Raw genomic sequence first — 15,760 nt, 5'->3', positions numbered from 1 at the left:
AAACTTTTGAATGGGTAGTCAATGTAATGTAAGCTAGTTTTAAAAAAAAGTATAATACTGCTCTATGCATAATTGCATAGCAAGCTACATAATAATATATTATACTTCATTATATACTTTAATATATATATAGCAGTATACATACTTTTATTCTCTGTACATTTCTCCTCATCTTTCCTCTTTTCTTAACCTGGGCACTTTGATGGCTCTTTTTCTTATCTGTAGTTTATGTGTTGCATTACATCTACTGCTCTGTCTCTACAAACACTACAAAGTCCCGAGCAGATTTGCTGATCGCATGGTGACAATGATATGATTGATGCGAGGTTCAGATGAGGAATTACAATTCGATCACGCATTCCGTTATCCTCGCAACAACGAAGCGCATGGCTCATGGCTGCGTAGCAACGGGTGATGCCACGCCACGGAGCGCAACTTCCGCTCCCGAGCACTTTAGAAAGTAAGAAACACCTTGACTCGTTTAAGCACGCGTTGTTTGACGCGACATGTGAACGAACCCTTAACGTTTGAATTAAAAATCAAAAACAAAGTGAATAAAAATCTTTCTGCGGGCCAGATTATGTTATATTGTTGAAAGGTGCCGCAGAGAGGGGGAGGAGGGGCCGCAAATGCCCCGTGGGCCGGGAGTTTGAGACCACTGCCATAAAAAGTTCAGTCAACTGGCCCCAAACTCTCTACCATTGGCCACAAGCCGTACTTACTGTTGAGCTCTCATACGCAAGATGGTAATTCACAGTCCACTCAAGCCCACAAGAAAAATGAACATATTAATAAAAGAAGCAGGAAATAAACACAGATGAAAAAGGAAATTAAAAACGCTGTGGGAAAGAACTACATCGGAATTCTCGCTTCTATCGGATTTACATCTATTTGACTGCACACTCAATACTCTCACCCATGCAGCACAGTTATGGACATGAACAAATTGCAGTATTAAACGTTAGAAAGTCATACATACCGTCTTGGAGTCTAATTCGTGGTGTGGTTGAGCTAAGACTTTATCTACACTGGAAACATCTGCAAACGTGATGAAGCCAAAGCCTCTGTGCAACAAAACAAAAAACACACTGAAGGTCAGGAGATAACACCATAGAGACCGAAAAACAGAAGCACTGTGCACTCAGTCATATTACGCATGCAGCAATTGCTACTGTATAACATTCAAAAAAATTACGTTCTCTCGCCTGAAATTTTAGGACACAACCAAAAATTCTTGCCTTAATTCTTACACTTTACACAATTTCAAAAATTGTATATGAATACATACAAGCATACAGTAAATCATACATGGGGTGAATTCAGATTGACTGAGCTTTTGACAGTCAAAAAGTGTCCCAATCTAACTGAATTTACTCTATACAGGGCACTTAAAGGCTTAGTCCATTTTCTTAAAAAAATCCAGATAATTCACTCACCACCATGTCATCCAAAATGTTGAAGTCTTTCTTTGTTCAGTCGAAAAGAAATTATGTTTTTTGAGGAAAACATTACAGGATTTTTCTCATTTTAATGGACTTTAATGGACCCCAAAGCTTAACACTTATCTCAACACTTAACAGTTTTTTATCAGAGTTTCAAAGGACTCTAAACGATCCCAAACGAGGCATAAGGGTCTTATCTATCGAAATGATTGTCATTTTTAAAAGAAAAAGAAAAAATATGCACTAAAACCACAACTTCTCATCTATCTCCGGTCCTGTGATGCGCCAGCGTCACGCAATACGTCATCACGTCAAGAGGTCACGGATGATGTTTGCGAAACTATGCCCCAGTGTTTACAAGTGTGGAGAAAGAGGACCGTTCCGACGTTGTTGTTGGTCGAATGATACTAATTAATGTCTTTGTGTCAGTTTATTGTTTAAAATGGTCCGCAAATGTGCGTTTCATATATTTAACACGTGACCTTTCTACATAGCTACGCAATTACGTGAGGTCGCGCTGGCGCATCACAGGACCAGAGATAAACGAGAAGTTGTGGTTTAAAAGTGCATATTTTTTTTTTTTATTCTCAAAAATGACAATCATTTCGATAGATAAGACCCTTATGCCTTGTTTGGGATCATTTAGAGTCCTTTAAACTCTGTTGAAAAAAACTGTTAAGTGTTGAGTTGGGTGTTACGTGTTTATTAAAGTCCATTAAAATGAGAAAAATCCTGTAATGTTTTCCTCAAAAAACATAATTTCTTCTCGACTGAACAAAAACAGACATAACAATTTTGGATGACATGGTGGTGAGTAAATTTTTTTCAGAAAATTGACTAATCCTTTAACAGTAAACATTTTAGTTTATTTACATTTATGCATTACAGTGATTCAAATGAGACATTTTTTATCACTACACTTAAAAAAAAAATAAAGGTGCAATTTCACCTTTTATAGTCTGTGAAACAATAGAAAGGTGTTGTGGGTGATGAACCTTTTAGGAAACTTTAGGTTTTAAGATTTTAAGAGTGTCTGCGTTCCCCAAAAAATAACCTTCCGGCTGCTGACATAATGCTTTATCAATTACCACAGGAACAATAATGATATATTATTAAGTCATCATATAAGGTAGACATTAATAGTACAGATACATATCAAAGATTATTAGGTATATCTGCAGAACGCCTCAGTCATTTATTGTATCTATATACCTATAGATGCCCAATCCTTCATATTGTGCAAATCTGTTTACTTTGCATGTTTAGAGGAGAATGGACCATCTCTCTCTCTCTCTCTCTCTCTCTCTCTCTCTCCTTTAAGCAATACAGTACAGTCCTGACTCAATGTCAGATTTCATTATGGATCAATTCCTGATCTGCACAACACAAGACAAACAGCACAGACTTTGTCTGAATAGAGAGACAGTAAAGCAGGTGTGTTTACCTGGAGCGTTTGGTGGTGGGGTCGCGCATCACCATACATTCTCTGATCTCCCCAAATTTACTGAAATAGTCTCTAAGGCTGTCTGAACACAAACACAAGGACACGTGAGGGTTATACCTTGTCTACACCGCGGGCGAGCGACGCGAACTTGAACGCTGCCATTGGAATCAACGAAGGTCGCGTCGGAGGCGTTCAAGTTTGGTCGCGTCGCTCGCTCGCTGTCAGATGAATGGAAATTATAATAACCTTGTGCGCAACGACACACACACACACACACACATACATACATAAACACACTCACACCTCTCAGCGCATGCAAGGGACGAACCATGAGGTAAAAAAAAACAACTCCAAAAAATATTATATTTTCTACTTACCTGGTGAGGTTTGCCAGCTGAGGCCACCGATAAACATTTTACTGTAAGGAGAAAACATGTTATATGTGACTCCAGTTTTCAAAAGGGCCTTTTTATCCGTGAAAATACCTTATAAAAAGCGACCCGTGAACAGCTCGAGTTGCGTGACGGCAGCAACGAGCCGTTAGAAGCGAGCCGTTAGAAATGACCTTTCAATTCAAACATCAGCAGAACTGCACGAGGAAGGACGCGAGCGCAGAAACAACATCAAACTCCACACACACACAATGTATGGGGCGCGCGCACCCGTGCTGTCTTCTTACCCCGGGTCGTGTTGCGAATCGTTCGGGCTTCCGGAGGTGACTTGACTCGCGTCCGCTTCCATAGCTCAAAGCCCAACCAACTCCAAACATACGCATACACACACACACACGCACGCACTGCAGCCCCGGCTCCAGGAATATTACCGAACAGGGAGCGCGAGCGTCACACGTGGGATCAGCGCGCGGCTCCCGCCCCACGAAGAGGAGAGGGCGGGCTTGGAGACGTCGCCCGACCAATAGGATACATGCACCTTGGGGTCCACGCCTACCTGGGGAAGGAGGCCACGCCCCCTGTTGGTAAGCAGCAATTGAGTTGGAGACCTTTCAAGAGTTCTTGAGCGAGATTTTTACACTTCGTTTACTTTTGCCTCACCTCATAGATAAATACATCAGAATAGAATAGAATAGAATAGAATAGAATAGAATAGAATAGAATAGAATAGAATAGAATAGAATAGAATGGTTTATTTATTTTGCATTGCCAAAAGAGACAGTATGGTTACATAATAAAAAAATAGGAATAAAATAGGAAGTTCAGATGATTGCAGATCTGAATATTTTTACAAAACCACAACACTGTAGAAACAAAAAAGCATCTCTACCACCAGCTGGGAACTTTTTAAGCCAGCCATTAATGTGACATCATTTCTTGCACAAAAAAGCCATTCATAGATCAGTACTGCTAATAAACTCTGGATATCAAACCATTAGGAAAGTGCAAACACTGTATTACAGTACATTGGTTTTCTGCTTCCAATAGGTGTTGTTAAAATGACCCCTGGTGGTAGAGGGGACGGAGAGTTTAGGTGTTTGAAGTTGTTTCCTGTATATGCATAGCAATAAACTGCATTATGTTACATGAGCCCAATCTGTGTGAGAGACCGACAGTCACTGCAGCATCTGTGTTTGATTAATGAGTGGATATTCGACTTACTGAAAGTCTCATTTTTTAATGCTGTGCATCTGTTAGCTGCCTAACAGATCAATGCAGCCTCTTTTGGATTATACACATTCATCAGGCATCTATGTAAATGAGGGGATTTTTAGCTTAGGGAAATAGAAATCTTAAAATCACACTGGAGAATACGGGACTACGGATGAAATAGAATCAGCTGTGGCATTCAGTTCACCCAGAGCTAACCGATCAGACCGCCTGCTGTGGGCAGAAACCATGCCGATGGCAAATACATGGGCTTTTCTGCATGTTTATTGAAGAATGCCACCACTTACATTAAACATTCAGCTCATTTTTACATACTTCTCCATAATATTTGATGCAATCATTGCGATATAAGCCACTTTCCATGCAAAGTGTTTTGCTGTAACCTTGTGCGATTCTTCAACCTTAGGCCGATTAAGAATATTAGGGCATGTAAGCAAATTTTACAGAGGATTATGCAACAGAATGTTTAGGACTTTTCAAGGGCAGCTCGTGCTCTTTATATTCTAGCTACACTACCTATTAGGTCAGTGGCCATCAGCATGCCTTTGTAACTGAGCATATAGTTTGCATTGCAAAAAAGATTCAATCAACACATGCATTTTCATCCAACGGTGCTAAATAGCACTAAAAGTAGTTTACTGCCTCATAATCATAGGGGAACCATTTTGCCAAATAGCACCTGTGTAGAACCATAAGTGTTGCTATATCACCCCATATGGTTCTTCATATGTGCTTTATAGCACTAAAAATAGTTATCATATGATTACAAGCTTTTAGTGCTATTTAGCACAATTTTTTGCAAAAACTTGTAATATAATTTCTTAGAGAACTAAATTGAGCCAGAAGCAGTAATACCCAACCTATGGAGAAAGGTTGGTTCTTTAACATTCAATATTTATTTATTTTAAAGAGCATTATGGACGTGACAATTCTGAAATTTGTACTTATGGGAAAAAATGCTTTAAAAACGTTGAGACTTTGCGTGGGTATTTTTAAACCACCAAATATTTACATCTAAGATATCAAAACTTTACTTTTCATGATAAGGTTGACATTTGCATGGAATTGCCTATTATGTGTTTCCCATAATCAAACCCTGAGCTTTGTGTTGCTATAACACAATTCCCTATCAGCAGTGTTACTTTTAAAAGTAATGCATTACAATATTAAGTTAATCCCCAAAAAAGTAACTAATTGCGTTATTTAGTTACTTTTCATGGAAAGTAATGCTTACATTACTTTTAGTTACTTTTGCTAACTTTTTCTTGCCTGAGGCTTGATCTCTTTCAGGCCTTGCAGGTGTTTTTTATGACTGAAAAATTCTGCATTCGGAAATTGCATTTTTCATCACAAAAATGTCGAGCTCTGGCCTGCCATCTCAGTTTCTGATGCAAACTGTTCCCACACAGGCATGTACGCAATGGAGTGCATAATGTGACTACGCTTAATTTAATTCAGTACATATTTTTTAAATAAAATTAATTAAACTAAAAAAAGTAACTTGCATTACTTTTACGTTACTAAAAAAATAACTAAAATATTAATGTGTACATTTAAAAAGTAATGCGTTTTGGTTCTTCAAAGAACTGTTTCTTTCTCACCTTTGTATAGTTTTAATTGTTTGTTCACTACAAAGAACCTTTCATAAAACAGAAAGGTTCTTCAGATTTTAAAGGTTTTCTATGGAACCAGAAATGGTTCTTCTATGGCATCGTATAGCACCTTTATTTTTAAGAATGTAGCTTAAATCAAAATTTGCCATTTTTAGATCCTCTCTATTAAAAAATGAAGGTTAATAAATAGGCTGTATGGTTCCAAAGAAACTTTAACATCCACAGAACCTTTTTTGTTGCACAAAATGTTCTTTGTTGTGGATAAAGGTCCTACATATTATAATAAATAGATGAGAGAGAGTTCATTTAAGAATTTTTAAACAAAAGGTTCTTTAAGGAACCAAAAATGGTTCTTTTACAGCATCACTCTGAAGAAGCCCCTACAGAGCATTTATTAGGTCTAGTGATGGAAGATGAAAGAAAAACATCTCTAAGTTTCACATAGTACATACCTTTAATTCAGCTATAATATAACCATCCATTCAAAACTTTACACAGAGTGACATCTATTGGCCAGAAGCATCTGGTGCACTTCATATAGGACTGTCAGGATAAACGGGTAACAGACAGATATAATCATTCTGGACCATAGATAATAAAGCAACAAGTTTTTAAAATTGACCAATAAAAGTCAAAATCAATGCAAAAAAGCAATTTGTTATTTTTTTATATTCCCAGGATTCCCACTGAGCTTCCGTTTAAAGAAAACTTTCAAAATTCAGCATTTTCTAAAAGCTGTGGTAGAGAGAAACCATAAACCTTTTTTATTCTAAGGCATGCTAATTACTTTAAATTAAAAAAAAACGTAAAACATCTGCTCAAATACCAGGAACCTGCTTTTACAAAGCAGAGAAAAAAACAAGACAATTTTGATATCCACAGGTTTTTAGTTCAACAGCAGTGAGTTTGGCAGCTTCGCTGTGGGAGTACAAAGCACTAAACCGTACAAGTTGATTTCAGCAGGGGTTTAAAGTGCTCGACAGAACAGTTCTTCACTGCTGGAGTCCTTTAGGTTTCACAGTCGGAGTACAACACTGTCCCCACCCTTATCTTACAAAATAAACAAACGAAATAAACCGTGAGAAGAATAAATGTGTAAACGCAGCCAGACAATTTTTCTTTATGTCTCTTCAGTATTAAAGTACCCGAGAAAAACACAAAAGTTTACACAAGTCAATCACTGTTCAAGAGAGAACACATACAAAGCTATGAAAATCAGCAATCTTGTGTCATCTCTGAACTGGTCATATAATACGCTTTGGTTTAAAGTTTCAATATTAAGCAAACAAAATGAACTCTTTAAAGAGCACATTTAAATTTTTAATGTGCTCTTTAAAGAGTTAATGTTGTTTGCTTTGTAACCTTAAAAATACTATTTTGAAAAACTTTAATGCACTTCACAAAAAACAACAAAACAAATGCAGCATACAACAAATAAACGTACAAATATTACAGATTTAGAAATTATTTATTGTGCATACAAAGATCAGAGAAGTGAAAAACGATGATATTATGGTGCGTCTAACCAGGTGCAAACCCCTCGTTCAGCAAGTAATTTGTTCACCAGAACAACCTGGAACAACAAGAGAAAATGAAGAGTATTGAGCATTTTTATCAGGCCCTTGTGTGTACACTGCAAAAAATGATTTTCAAGAAAAAATTCTTAGTATTTTTTAGTGCTGGGCAAAGATTAATCGCGAAAAAAAGTTATTTTTTTGCATAATATATGTGCGTGTACTGTGTCTAATTATTATGTATATTTAACCACACACACATTCATATATTTATTTCAGAATTGTTTTATTTATATATCATTTTTTAAAATTTATATTTAATATAGATTATATAAAAATATAAATAAATATATATAAACATGTAAATGTTTCTTAAATACATACATGAATGTTTGTGTATATATTTATACATAATAATTAGACACAGCACATATATTATACCAATAATCACTTTTATTTTGTATGCGATTAATCGCAATTAATCTTTGCCCAGCACTAGTATTTTTGTCTTGTTTTCAGTAAAAATATTTAAAAATTCTTAAATTAAGATGCTTTTTCTTGATGAGCAAAACGACTAAAGGAAATAAGTCTAGTTTTTAGACCAAAAATATCAAATTTAAGCAATTTTGTGCATAAAACAAGCAAAAAACTCTGGCAATGGGATAAGCAAATTTTTCTTGAATTTTCTTGAAGAAAAATGTTCAAGATTTATTGTGGAGGATTTTCTTTTTCTGGGTGGATCATCAAGACTATTGGGCCTCCTAGTTGTCAATCAGGAGTGTTGTGCAATTGCATTTTTAAAAAAGTGGAGAAGGCGGTTATTTTCTAAAATTCAAAAAAATCCTCCGCTACACCTTTAATTTAAATTTTTTTAGATATTTTACTGAAAACAAGACAAAAATACTAAGAATTTTTTTCTGGAAAATCTTTTTTTGCAGTGTAGGTTCAGTAATTTCACTTTAACAGCAATGTAAAGGTTATTAGTCAGCAACTGAAATAATAACTTATTTTCACAAATGTTACTTTAGTCATTTCATTGATATTTAACAATTTCGACTGGCTTTCACTGCAAAACCCTCTAAGTGCATGCAAGGTATTTCGACAAAAACCTCCCCTTTAAAAAAAAAATCCTGTAAACAGTTGCAAAATGCATTGCAAATGTATAAAAGAGAATGTAAAATGTATAAAAAAGGAAACTGAACCACACATTAGGGGGGCTATTATGCATGTGGCTGCCACATCCAAGTACTCAACAAAAGACCCAACTTTGTATGCAATCCACAGCTGTTTACATTCGTCTTCTGTGCACTTAGAGGACTTCGGTAAAAAATCTATGTGACATTTAGCGGATTCTGCCAACAAAGCAGTATTTCTGAATGAAATACCTGAAGCCGAGATTAAGCAGATTTGAAGCTAAAATATTTTTGCTGGAGGTTGCGTTTCAAGTAGTTTGAAACCGGTTCAAATGAAATTCCCCCAAAGTGAAAAGTAAAACGATTATTTGGCCTATTATGCTTATATCTGCAGGTAGCCAATAAACATAAAAAAAATCTAAAGACACGTTTAGGAGGATCTGATTTTTACACACCTCGTCTGCCATCTGTTTCCACATGTGCACCAGGGGAAGGCCGTCCTGACTGCCTGTCACCTAAACATAGAAAGCATCATCCATCACATTCATGAAACTAATGCAGAACTGTTTGTGATCACCAAGTAAAATGATGTAACAGAAATAACACAACAGCACAACCTTCAGGATCAAGGCCACATTTGCAGTTAATTCCTCCAATGCTGTTTTGGCCTCCGGAGAAAAAGCCACCTCTCCTATCACAGCATACAAACAGCATTTCAGTTTAGTAACATAAAACACAATTAAAACACGAACAGGTTTATATGTTTTACCAGGCAATGGTGTGATATTATCCAATAAAACCTCTGATGCTTGGAATGGTAACGTCACAAAGTCTGATCTGTGAAAGTAATCAATCGTCAAATATTTAATTAAAAATTAATTCATAAGAAACATAGATTAAAAAGAACAGTTATAGACACAAACTTGACCTGATTTGCCTGAGGGTGGCGCTGTTGACAGTGTCATAACCTCCATTGTCTACATATCTGACGTGAGCCGTGCAGGACTCTTCATCGTACTGAATGATTTGGGCTCTCTGCCAGCCACTACCTGATACTGGAGCGGCACAGATCACTCCCACTAACAAAAAAGGAAGAAATATTACAATAAATTATTTTGGAAGACTACAATATTTGACAATATTTTATAACTATAAAAACTATAAAGACGACTTTATAGTTTAGGTAACAGTTTACAATATACAGGACAATACATGCTACAAATGATCCACATCTACATGTGAACATACAACACCAGTCAGGGGGCCTGTGGTGGTATTATTGGGGGTCCTCCAAATATAGCTTGAATACAAAACAATTCAAACAAAAGTGCATTGATAGGTTAATAATAATCATTAAAACCTGATTAGGATGAAGAGCATAAACTTTGCATGTTAAAATATAATCAGTAAGATTTGTAACCTTGATACTGAAGCATTAAGTCTCTTTGCAGTCTTCGGCTACTTTATAACTGAGCAAAAGGCTAAATTTAGCTTTACACATTAAAAGATGCTGCATTTTATTTAGAATGCACTAATAGATGTTAATAAAACCTAAAATGACGTGCTTAGTTACCATTTCTGGTGTGTATCAACACGAAACAACATACCAATATTGGTTCTTTGTGTTTTGCCACATATTGGAAGTGCAAAGAAAGATTTTATAGCTTTTGGTACCACTTATAAAGACCCACACTTTACTAAAACAGAGCAGATGAGATAACAATGAGATGTGTGGTGAGATGCATTTACCCTCCACAGGTTTGGGCAGGCTGGGGCATCCGGGTTGAGAGTAGCAAAACTGCATGTGCTGTGTAAGGGTGGGTAGGGCCTGATAAGACGGATGACTGTACTGCTGGATGAACAGATGATAACCTGACTCTACCCGCGACACGATCACCTCCACAAACACATCCTGGGGCAGCAACAGCTATGTAGACAACAGGACAATAATGCAATGGTCGCTCTGACCCAATGTGAATCTGGTGCCTTAAGATGCATCAAATGGGGTTTGACCAATGACGTTTGATGTCAGTGACATAAAACCTGCTATGAAGTCTTGAGGTGCCATATTTGAAAAAATCCATATAACGTTATCGTATGGGTTGAAATTTAGTGCAAATTGATATTAGCGCCCTTGATATTTTTTGGTACACTATTCCATTCCAAAGTCCTCACCCAGGATGTGACTGGCAAGCAAGGTAGTGGGATACAGTTACTCAGGTCTAGATCTTTAAACTTCTTCCTGATAAGTGCAAGAGCATCATCCACTTGCTGCTGTGTCCCTGGAGAAATGGAGAAGCACAAGAATGTCAGTGTTTGGGTGTTTAGCATGACCCGTGAGATGTTGTTAAGCTCACCCTGTATGTGACAGATCTGAACGTCCTGAGTGAAAGGCAGAGTGGAGACGTAGATCTTCGCTCCAGAGCTCTGCTTCAGAAAGTTCACAAACTTCCCCTGCTTTCCGATCAATCGACCAACCAGGTGCTACAAAACAGGAAGTTTGCATATTTTTAAAAGCTTTAACAGGCAATTATTGAAAACACAAGATGTACTGTATCTAATGGAAGTACATGTGGGTGATTCTCGCGAAATTAGACTTATGAGGTGTCATGAAACATTTTGATAAAAAAAAGTAAATGCAAGAGTATCAAAATAAGAAGCATACAGTTACAAACATCTTTTCACATATTATTTCGCACATGATTTCAAATGACATCAAACAAACCAATTTTGTTGTTTTTTCCACATTTAAGAGGAAAATTTTCATTACCGCAACATGTCCATGACTGGATGTGTGTTCTTTGACATGGAAATATTTATAATTAAAAAATATAAAAAATTAAAAGCTTCATTGCATGTTATACTATAAACATTTACAGTAAAGAAACATGTTGTATTTAGTGATCATTGGTAAATGTAGAGACAATAATAAGGAACATAAATATGTCCAAGAACAATTTTCTCATCCTCCGCAACAATTTTCAATCATTGTTTAAGCCCTCATTTTCAAAAAGAAATTGTTGGAAGGGACATAATTGACTGTGACACTCAAGATGGCTACCAGGTAAGCAGTTCTTATTTTTCTCTCCAGATAAAAGTTGAAATTTTGTTTGTCATAGTACCTAAACAACTTTTTAGTTCTCATTACCGAAACCTACGTTTGTAAATGCATATATTTAATGTAATATGTTGCGGTAATGATAATTTTTGATAATGATAATCTAAAAAATATAAATGATTCTATATCTTCCTTTGTTGGAAAGTTAGTAAAAACATGACTAAACGATGACAGAACTATCCCTTTAACCTAGTTGTGTGACAAGTGGTTTTCACAAAATGTTCATTGAACAATAAACTCACTGACCTCACTAAAGACACAAAGTATACAGGTCTCTACATGACCTGTAATCTGAGCAAGTAATGATTATAGTGTGCATCTATTTCTACAGCCACACATCTATGTGGGTGGAGCTTACCGCTGGCACCTCTATGTCCCATAGAGTGATGGGCGGGGCTGGAGGCGGAGCAGAGCTACTGTTGTTCACAAGAGCCTCGGTACTTAAACTTTCAACAACCAAACCTGGTGACGATGTCCCTGTCAATGTCACAAAGACATTTGGTTTGCTAATGTGCATCATCAATAACAAACTGGCTATTTAGTCTAAAGGGTTAATTCCACCAAAACTTGGAAATCTGATAATAACATCTAAAAGCAATATCAAAGTTTTAAATGCTCAAAAACAAATGACAAACTCAAAGAGAAAACAAGCGCATTTTATCTTTCTGCAGAGAATTACCAATGCAGGCTTCATCTTCTTTCTCTGCCAATCCAGAGATGCTGGAAAACCCTTTGTCTTCAGCTGTTTTGGAGTCTGGACCTGTTGTGGTCATCATAAACCTTTGCCCCTCTGACAGCTCACCGGTCAGCCCATCTGCACCCAAAACGTCTTCTGAGACACAGGAACAGCATCCCGAGTCATCTCCAATAGAAGATCCTAAGTGGGTGAGCATTCTTCCATTAAAGGAGCCTGTGTTCGGATGAACGTCGTCACTGCTGTACTGCTGCTGAAATGGATCTTGAAAACCATCTTCCAGGGATCTTGATGCATCAACAAGCTCACATACATCTCTGGGTTCATGATTTTTCCATTTCTCTCCCTCTATAACCTGTTGGACAAGACAGGAGCTGATCTTCTCCATGTCATTCTGGTTCAAGCCCCTGTCAGGAGAGAGATCAGACAGGCTGTCTGTATGCACAGGACCTGATTGTTGGCCCATTGAGGGGTCAGAGTCTGTGGTAAGGCAGCTCACAGATACACAGACCGGATCAGATTCAAGCCCAGAGTCATCTTCACCAGCTTCTCCACAGTACAAAAGACCTTCATCGGGAATGGTGCTCTTTTCATGGCGCGCACGAATGGATACCTGTCCTTCTGGATCAGGTCGAACTCCCTTGGTAAGGCCCGTCACTGAGGGGATACCAGGGTTGACTTCTGTTCCATTCAGCGGGGTAGATCTTGACATATCTGTGGAGTTGCTCATCTCAGGAGATCTTGAAAGTCTATGGTCCATCTTTAGGTTACTGTGAGAAAAGGTTTCTCTAGGTAGGTTAGTAAAAAATATTAACATACATCTCTGGTGTGAAGCACTTTACTCTGTACTACTGACCTTTCCCCCAAAACGTAGGAAGGAACAGGGCTTTTTTCATCCAGACAACACACCTCCTCTTCGGTGAGGAGATGAGTTCTCCTTCTCCTTCGAAAACTGTACCAGCACCAGCCCAGCAGCGTCACCACAGAGACCGAGACCAGGGGCCTAAACGACAGCAGCATCCTCTTTCTACTGATCCCAGTTCGTGAGAGAAAGAGAGAGAGATGGGTCAGTTACATCTAATAAGACCCTTACACAAATGGAGTGGCACTACATTGTAAGAAAAGACTCTTGAACTCCATAGGGCCGGGAGTCTTGACACCAATACTTCTGCAATAGAAGAGCCATCTCATTACCAGCTCAAATATCCCATCCCAACACCTAAACCCCACACAATACAGATTCGGCTTCAACCACACCACCATGATTTAGGCTCTGCTGTTGGTTTCAACTGTTTTTATGGTGTACAAGTTCCTAAATCTGAGAACGAAGTGGATATAGTGTGTGTTAAGGGCATTGAGCTTAAGCATTTTTTTTAGACCTGGGGCAGTCTTGCACACTTCCTGTTGCATGCACATGATAGTCTCAAGTGCCCCGGACCATAAGTGTGTATATGTACAAGAGGCAGAATGACGTCACACATATCGTGACTGAGTGAGACTGTACATTTTAAATGCTTACATCTTCTAAATACACATTTTGTAAATGTTTTTTTATAGATATCCTTAAGGGTAACATATTAAAAATACCCAAAATTCAAATGATGTCATTGGAACTCTAAAATGAAAGATATTTTGTTGATTTCACCTGTTCTTCTCTAAATGCATGAAACTAGTGACATTCAGGAGGCAAAGTGTCCAGGTAAATACTGCTTCACTGGAATTTAATTTGCAGTTTTAAATTAAGGTGACCAGGGGTTTTCCGGGGACAGTCCCGTTTTTTGGTGTTCTGCCCCGACTGGAGCTGTCCCCGGAAAGGTTTTACAGCACGTCCAAAAAACAACCAGCAAATACACTGAAAAAGCCCCATCAACATGTAGCGTTTGTAGTACCAAACCGGAGCAATCATGTAATGATTATTTTCACCAGCAGAGGCCGCCGCGAGATACTGATTACTTGGTTGCGCCTGCGCGTCACTACCTAAGCGACAACCGTTCAAGATATGAAAACAGTTAAGTTATCTGGGGTTAAGGTACTTACTACTCATGTTAAATCAAATTAATAAACCAATTAATTGAACTGATCACAGCATGGTACTGAGCATTTGTTTTGTGTAGGCTAAATACATTTTGCATTATTCCTTCTGTTCTTCACGTCTACAATGCTATGAAATCAGATTCAGTACCCTAAAAGTCATTTTTGATGATGTAGGTCTCTTGTATAAAAAAGGAAAAAATAGGATTTAGGCTACAGAAATTATTTAATTTAGAAACACTGCAAAAAATGACTCTCTTATTTAGTATTTTTGTCTTGTTTTCAGTACAAATATAAAAAAAATTCTTAAGTCAACATGCATTTTCTTTATGGGCAAAATAACCTAAGAAAATAAGTCTATTTTTAGACCAAAATATTAATTTAATTCTTAAAACAAGGAAAAAACTGCCGCTACTTAATTCAAGAAAAAATCCAAGAAAAATATTTTTTGCATGTTTTAAGCCCAAATTCACTTCAATTAAAAAATGTTTGTCTTAAAACTAGATTTTTCTTAGGGGGTTTTGCTTGATTTAAGAATTTTTAGATATTTGTACTGAAAACATAACAAAAATACTATTAAGTAAGAAGTAAGTCATTTTTGCAGTGAATCCACAACAACAAAAAGAAAACTTAAAAAAAACCGTTTTGTCCCCATTTTTTTTTTTTTACAACAAATGAGGTTTTAATGATATTTTAACCATTGAACTAGGAAATGTTCCCGGTTTTCATTTCAAAAATCTGGTCACCATATTTTAAAGATGTGACAGTTTGCAGGTTGAAAACGAGCTGAGTCCCATTCGATAACAAAGTAATGAGATTTATGAGTTAAACATAACGTGTGCACCCCGCAAACCTACGTACACGCGCGACCGAACCCCCGACCGAATTATAAGAAATAAATGAATTGTATAGTCGCAACATATCTGTACACAAGCAGTTTGGGGTGTTTCTACTACTTACCTGAGGTTCCGCAGCGACGGTGTGTGACGTCACGGGACACACGTGTGCCCGTGACAATAATCAACAGCTCCTATCAATAGGCCTACTGCTGTTCGGCGACTTGAATATTATAATCAATAGGTCTGTACGTTTAAATTCTTGAAGTACAACGATTTTAAAAGATACATCTTAAAAGTTTTCTACATAATA

At 37.3% G+C, this 15,760-nt stretch overlaps 2 protein-coding genes across 10 annotated transcripts in view; both read right to left on the bottom strand.

The window, feature by feature from the left end:
- msi2a (musashi RNA-binding protein 2a) overlaps positions 1-3,744 on the bottom strand; it is a 219,068-nt gene extending 215,324 nt beyond the window's left edge. For 2 of the 8 annotated variants that reach the window (XM_055207921.2, XM_055207927.2), the window contains exons 1-4: positions 3,566-3,744; positions 3,264-3,304; positions 2,887-2,968; positions 980-1,064 (exon numbers count right to left, since the gene is read on the bottom strand). In XM_055207921.2, coding sequence (XP_055063896.1) covers positions 980-1,064; positions 2,887-2,968; positions 3,264-3,304; positions 3,566-3,627 — 270 coding nt within the window. In that variant the 5' untranslated portion in view covers positions 3,628-3,744. The other 6 variants (XM_055207920.2, XM_055207928.2, XM_055207924.2 and 3 more) reach the window with 6 other exon arrangements.
- Positions 3,745-7,570: 3,826 nt separating this feature from the next.
- On the bottom strand, positions 7,571-15,707 carry akap1a (A kinase (PRKA) anchor protein 1a). 2 transcript variants are annotated; one of them, XM_055207935.2, is made up of 12 exons: positions 15,572-15,707; positions 13,437-13,607; positions 12,566-13,350; positions 12,245-12,363; positions 11,126-11,252; positions 10,944-11,050; positions 10,518-10,695; positions 9,697-9,847; positions 9,538-9,605; positions 9,386-9,459; positions 9,224-9,283; positions 7,571-7,694 (listed from the first exon to the last, which is right to left on the bottom strand). In XM_055207935.2, exons 2-12 carry the CDS (start codon positions 13,598-13,600, stop codon positions 7,632-7,634), a joined length of 1,896 nt encoding a protein of 631 aa, XP_055063910.2. In that variant the 5' UTR covers positions 13,601-13,607; positions 15,572-15,707; the 3' UTR covers positions 7,571-7,631. The 2 variants fall into 2 exon arrangements, with proteins under 2 accessions (XP_055063910.2, XP_073730561.1); XM_073874460.1 differs by having other exon boundaries at positions 13,437-13,610; positions 15,572-15,706.
- Positions 15,708-15,760: the final 53 nt, after the last annotated feature.

Source organism: Misgurnus anguillicaudatus, chromosome 12 (genome assembly GCF_027580225.2).
Source record: "Misgurnus anguillicaudatus chromosome 12, ASM2758022v2, whole genome shotgun sequence".
Classification (NCBI taxonomy): Eukaryota; Metazoa; Chordata; class Actinopteri; order Cypriniformes; family Cobitidae; genus Misgurnus; species Misgurnus anguillicaudatus.
This window is presented reverse-complemented; position numbering and strand designations above follow the sequence as displayed.

What these genes read in the sequence shown, in the direction of transcription:
- akap1a (XM_055207935.2), bottom strand. Translation starts at nt 13,600, where the DNA reads ATGCTGCTGTCGTTTAGGCCCCTGGTCTCGGTCTCTGTGGTGACGCTG. An exon ending in GGGACATAGAGGTGCCAGCG is followed by an intron (nt 11,253 to 12,244) that starts GTAAGCTCCACC and finishes CCTGTTTTGTAG; the next exon opens with CACCTGGTTGGTCGATTGAT. An exon ending in TCAGATCTGTCACATACAGG is followed by an intron (nt 11,051 to 11,125) that starts GTGAGCTTAACA and finishes CCATTTCTCCAG; the next exon opens with GGACACAGCAGCAAGTGGAT.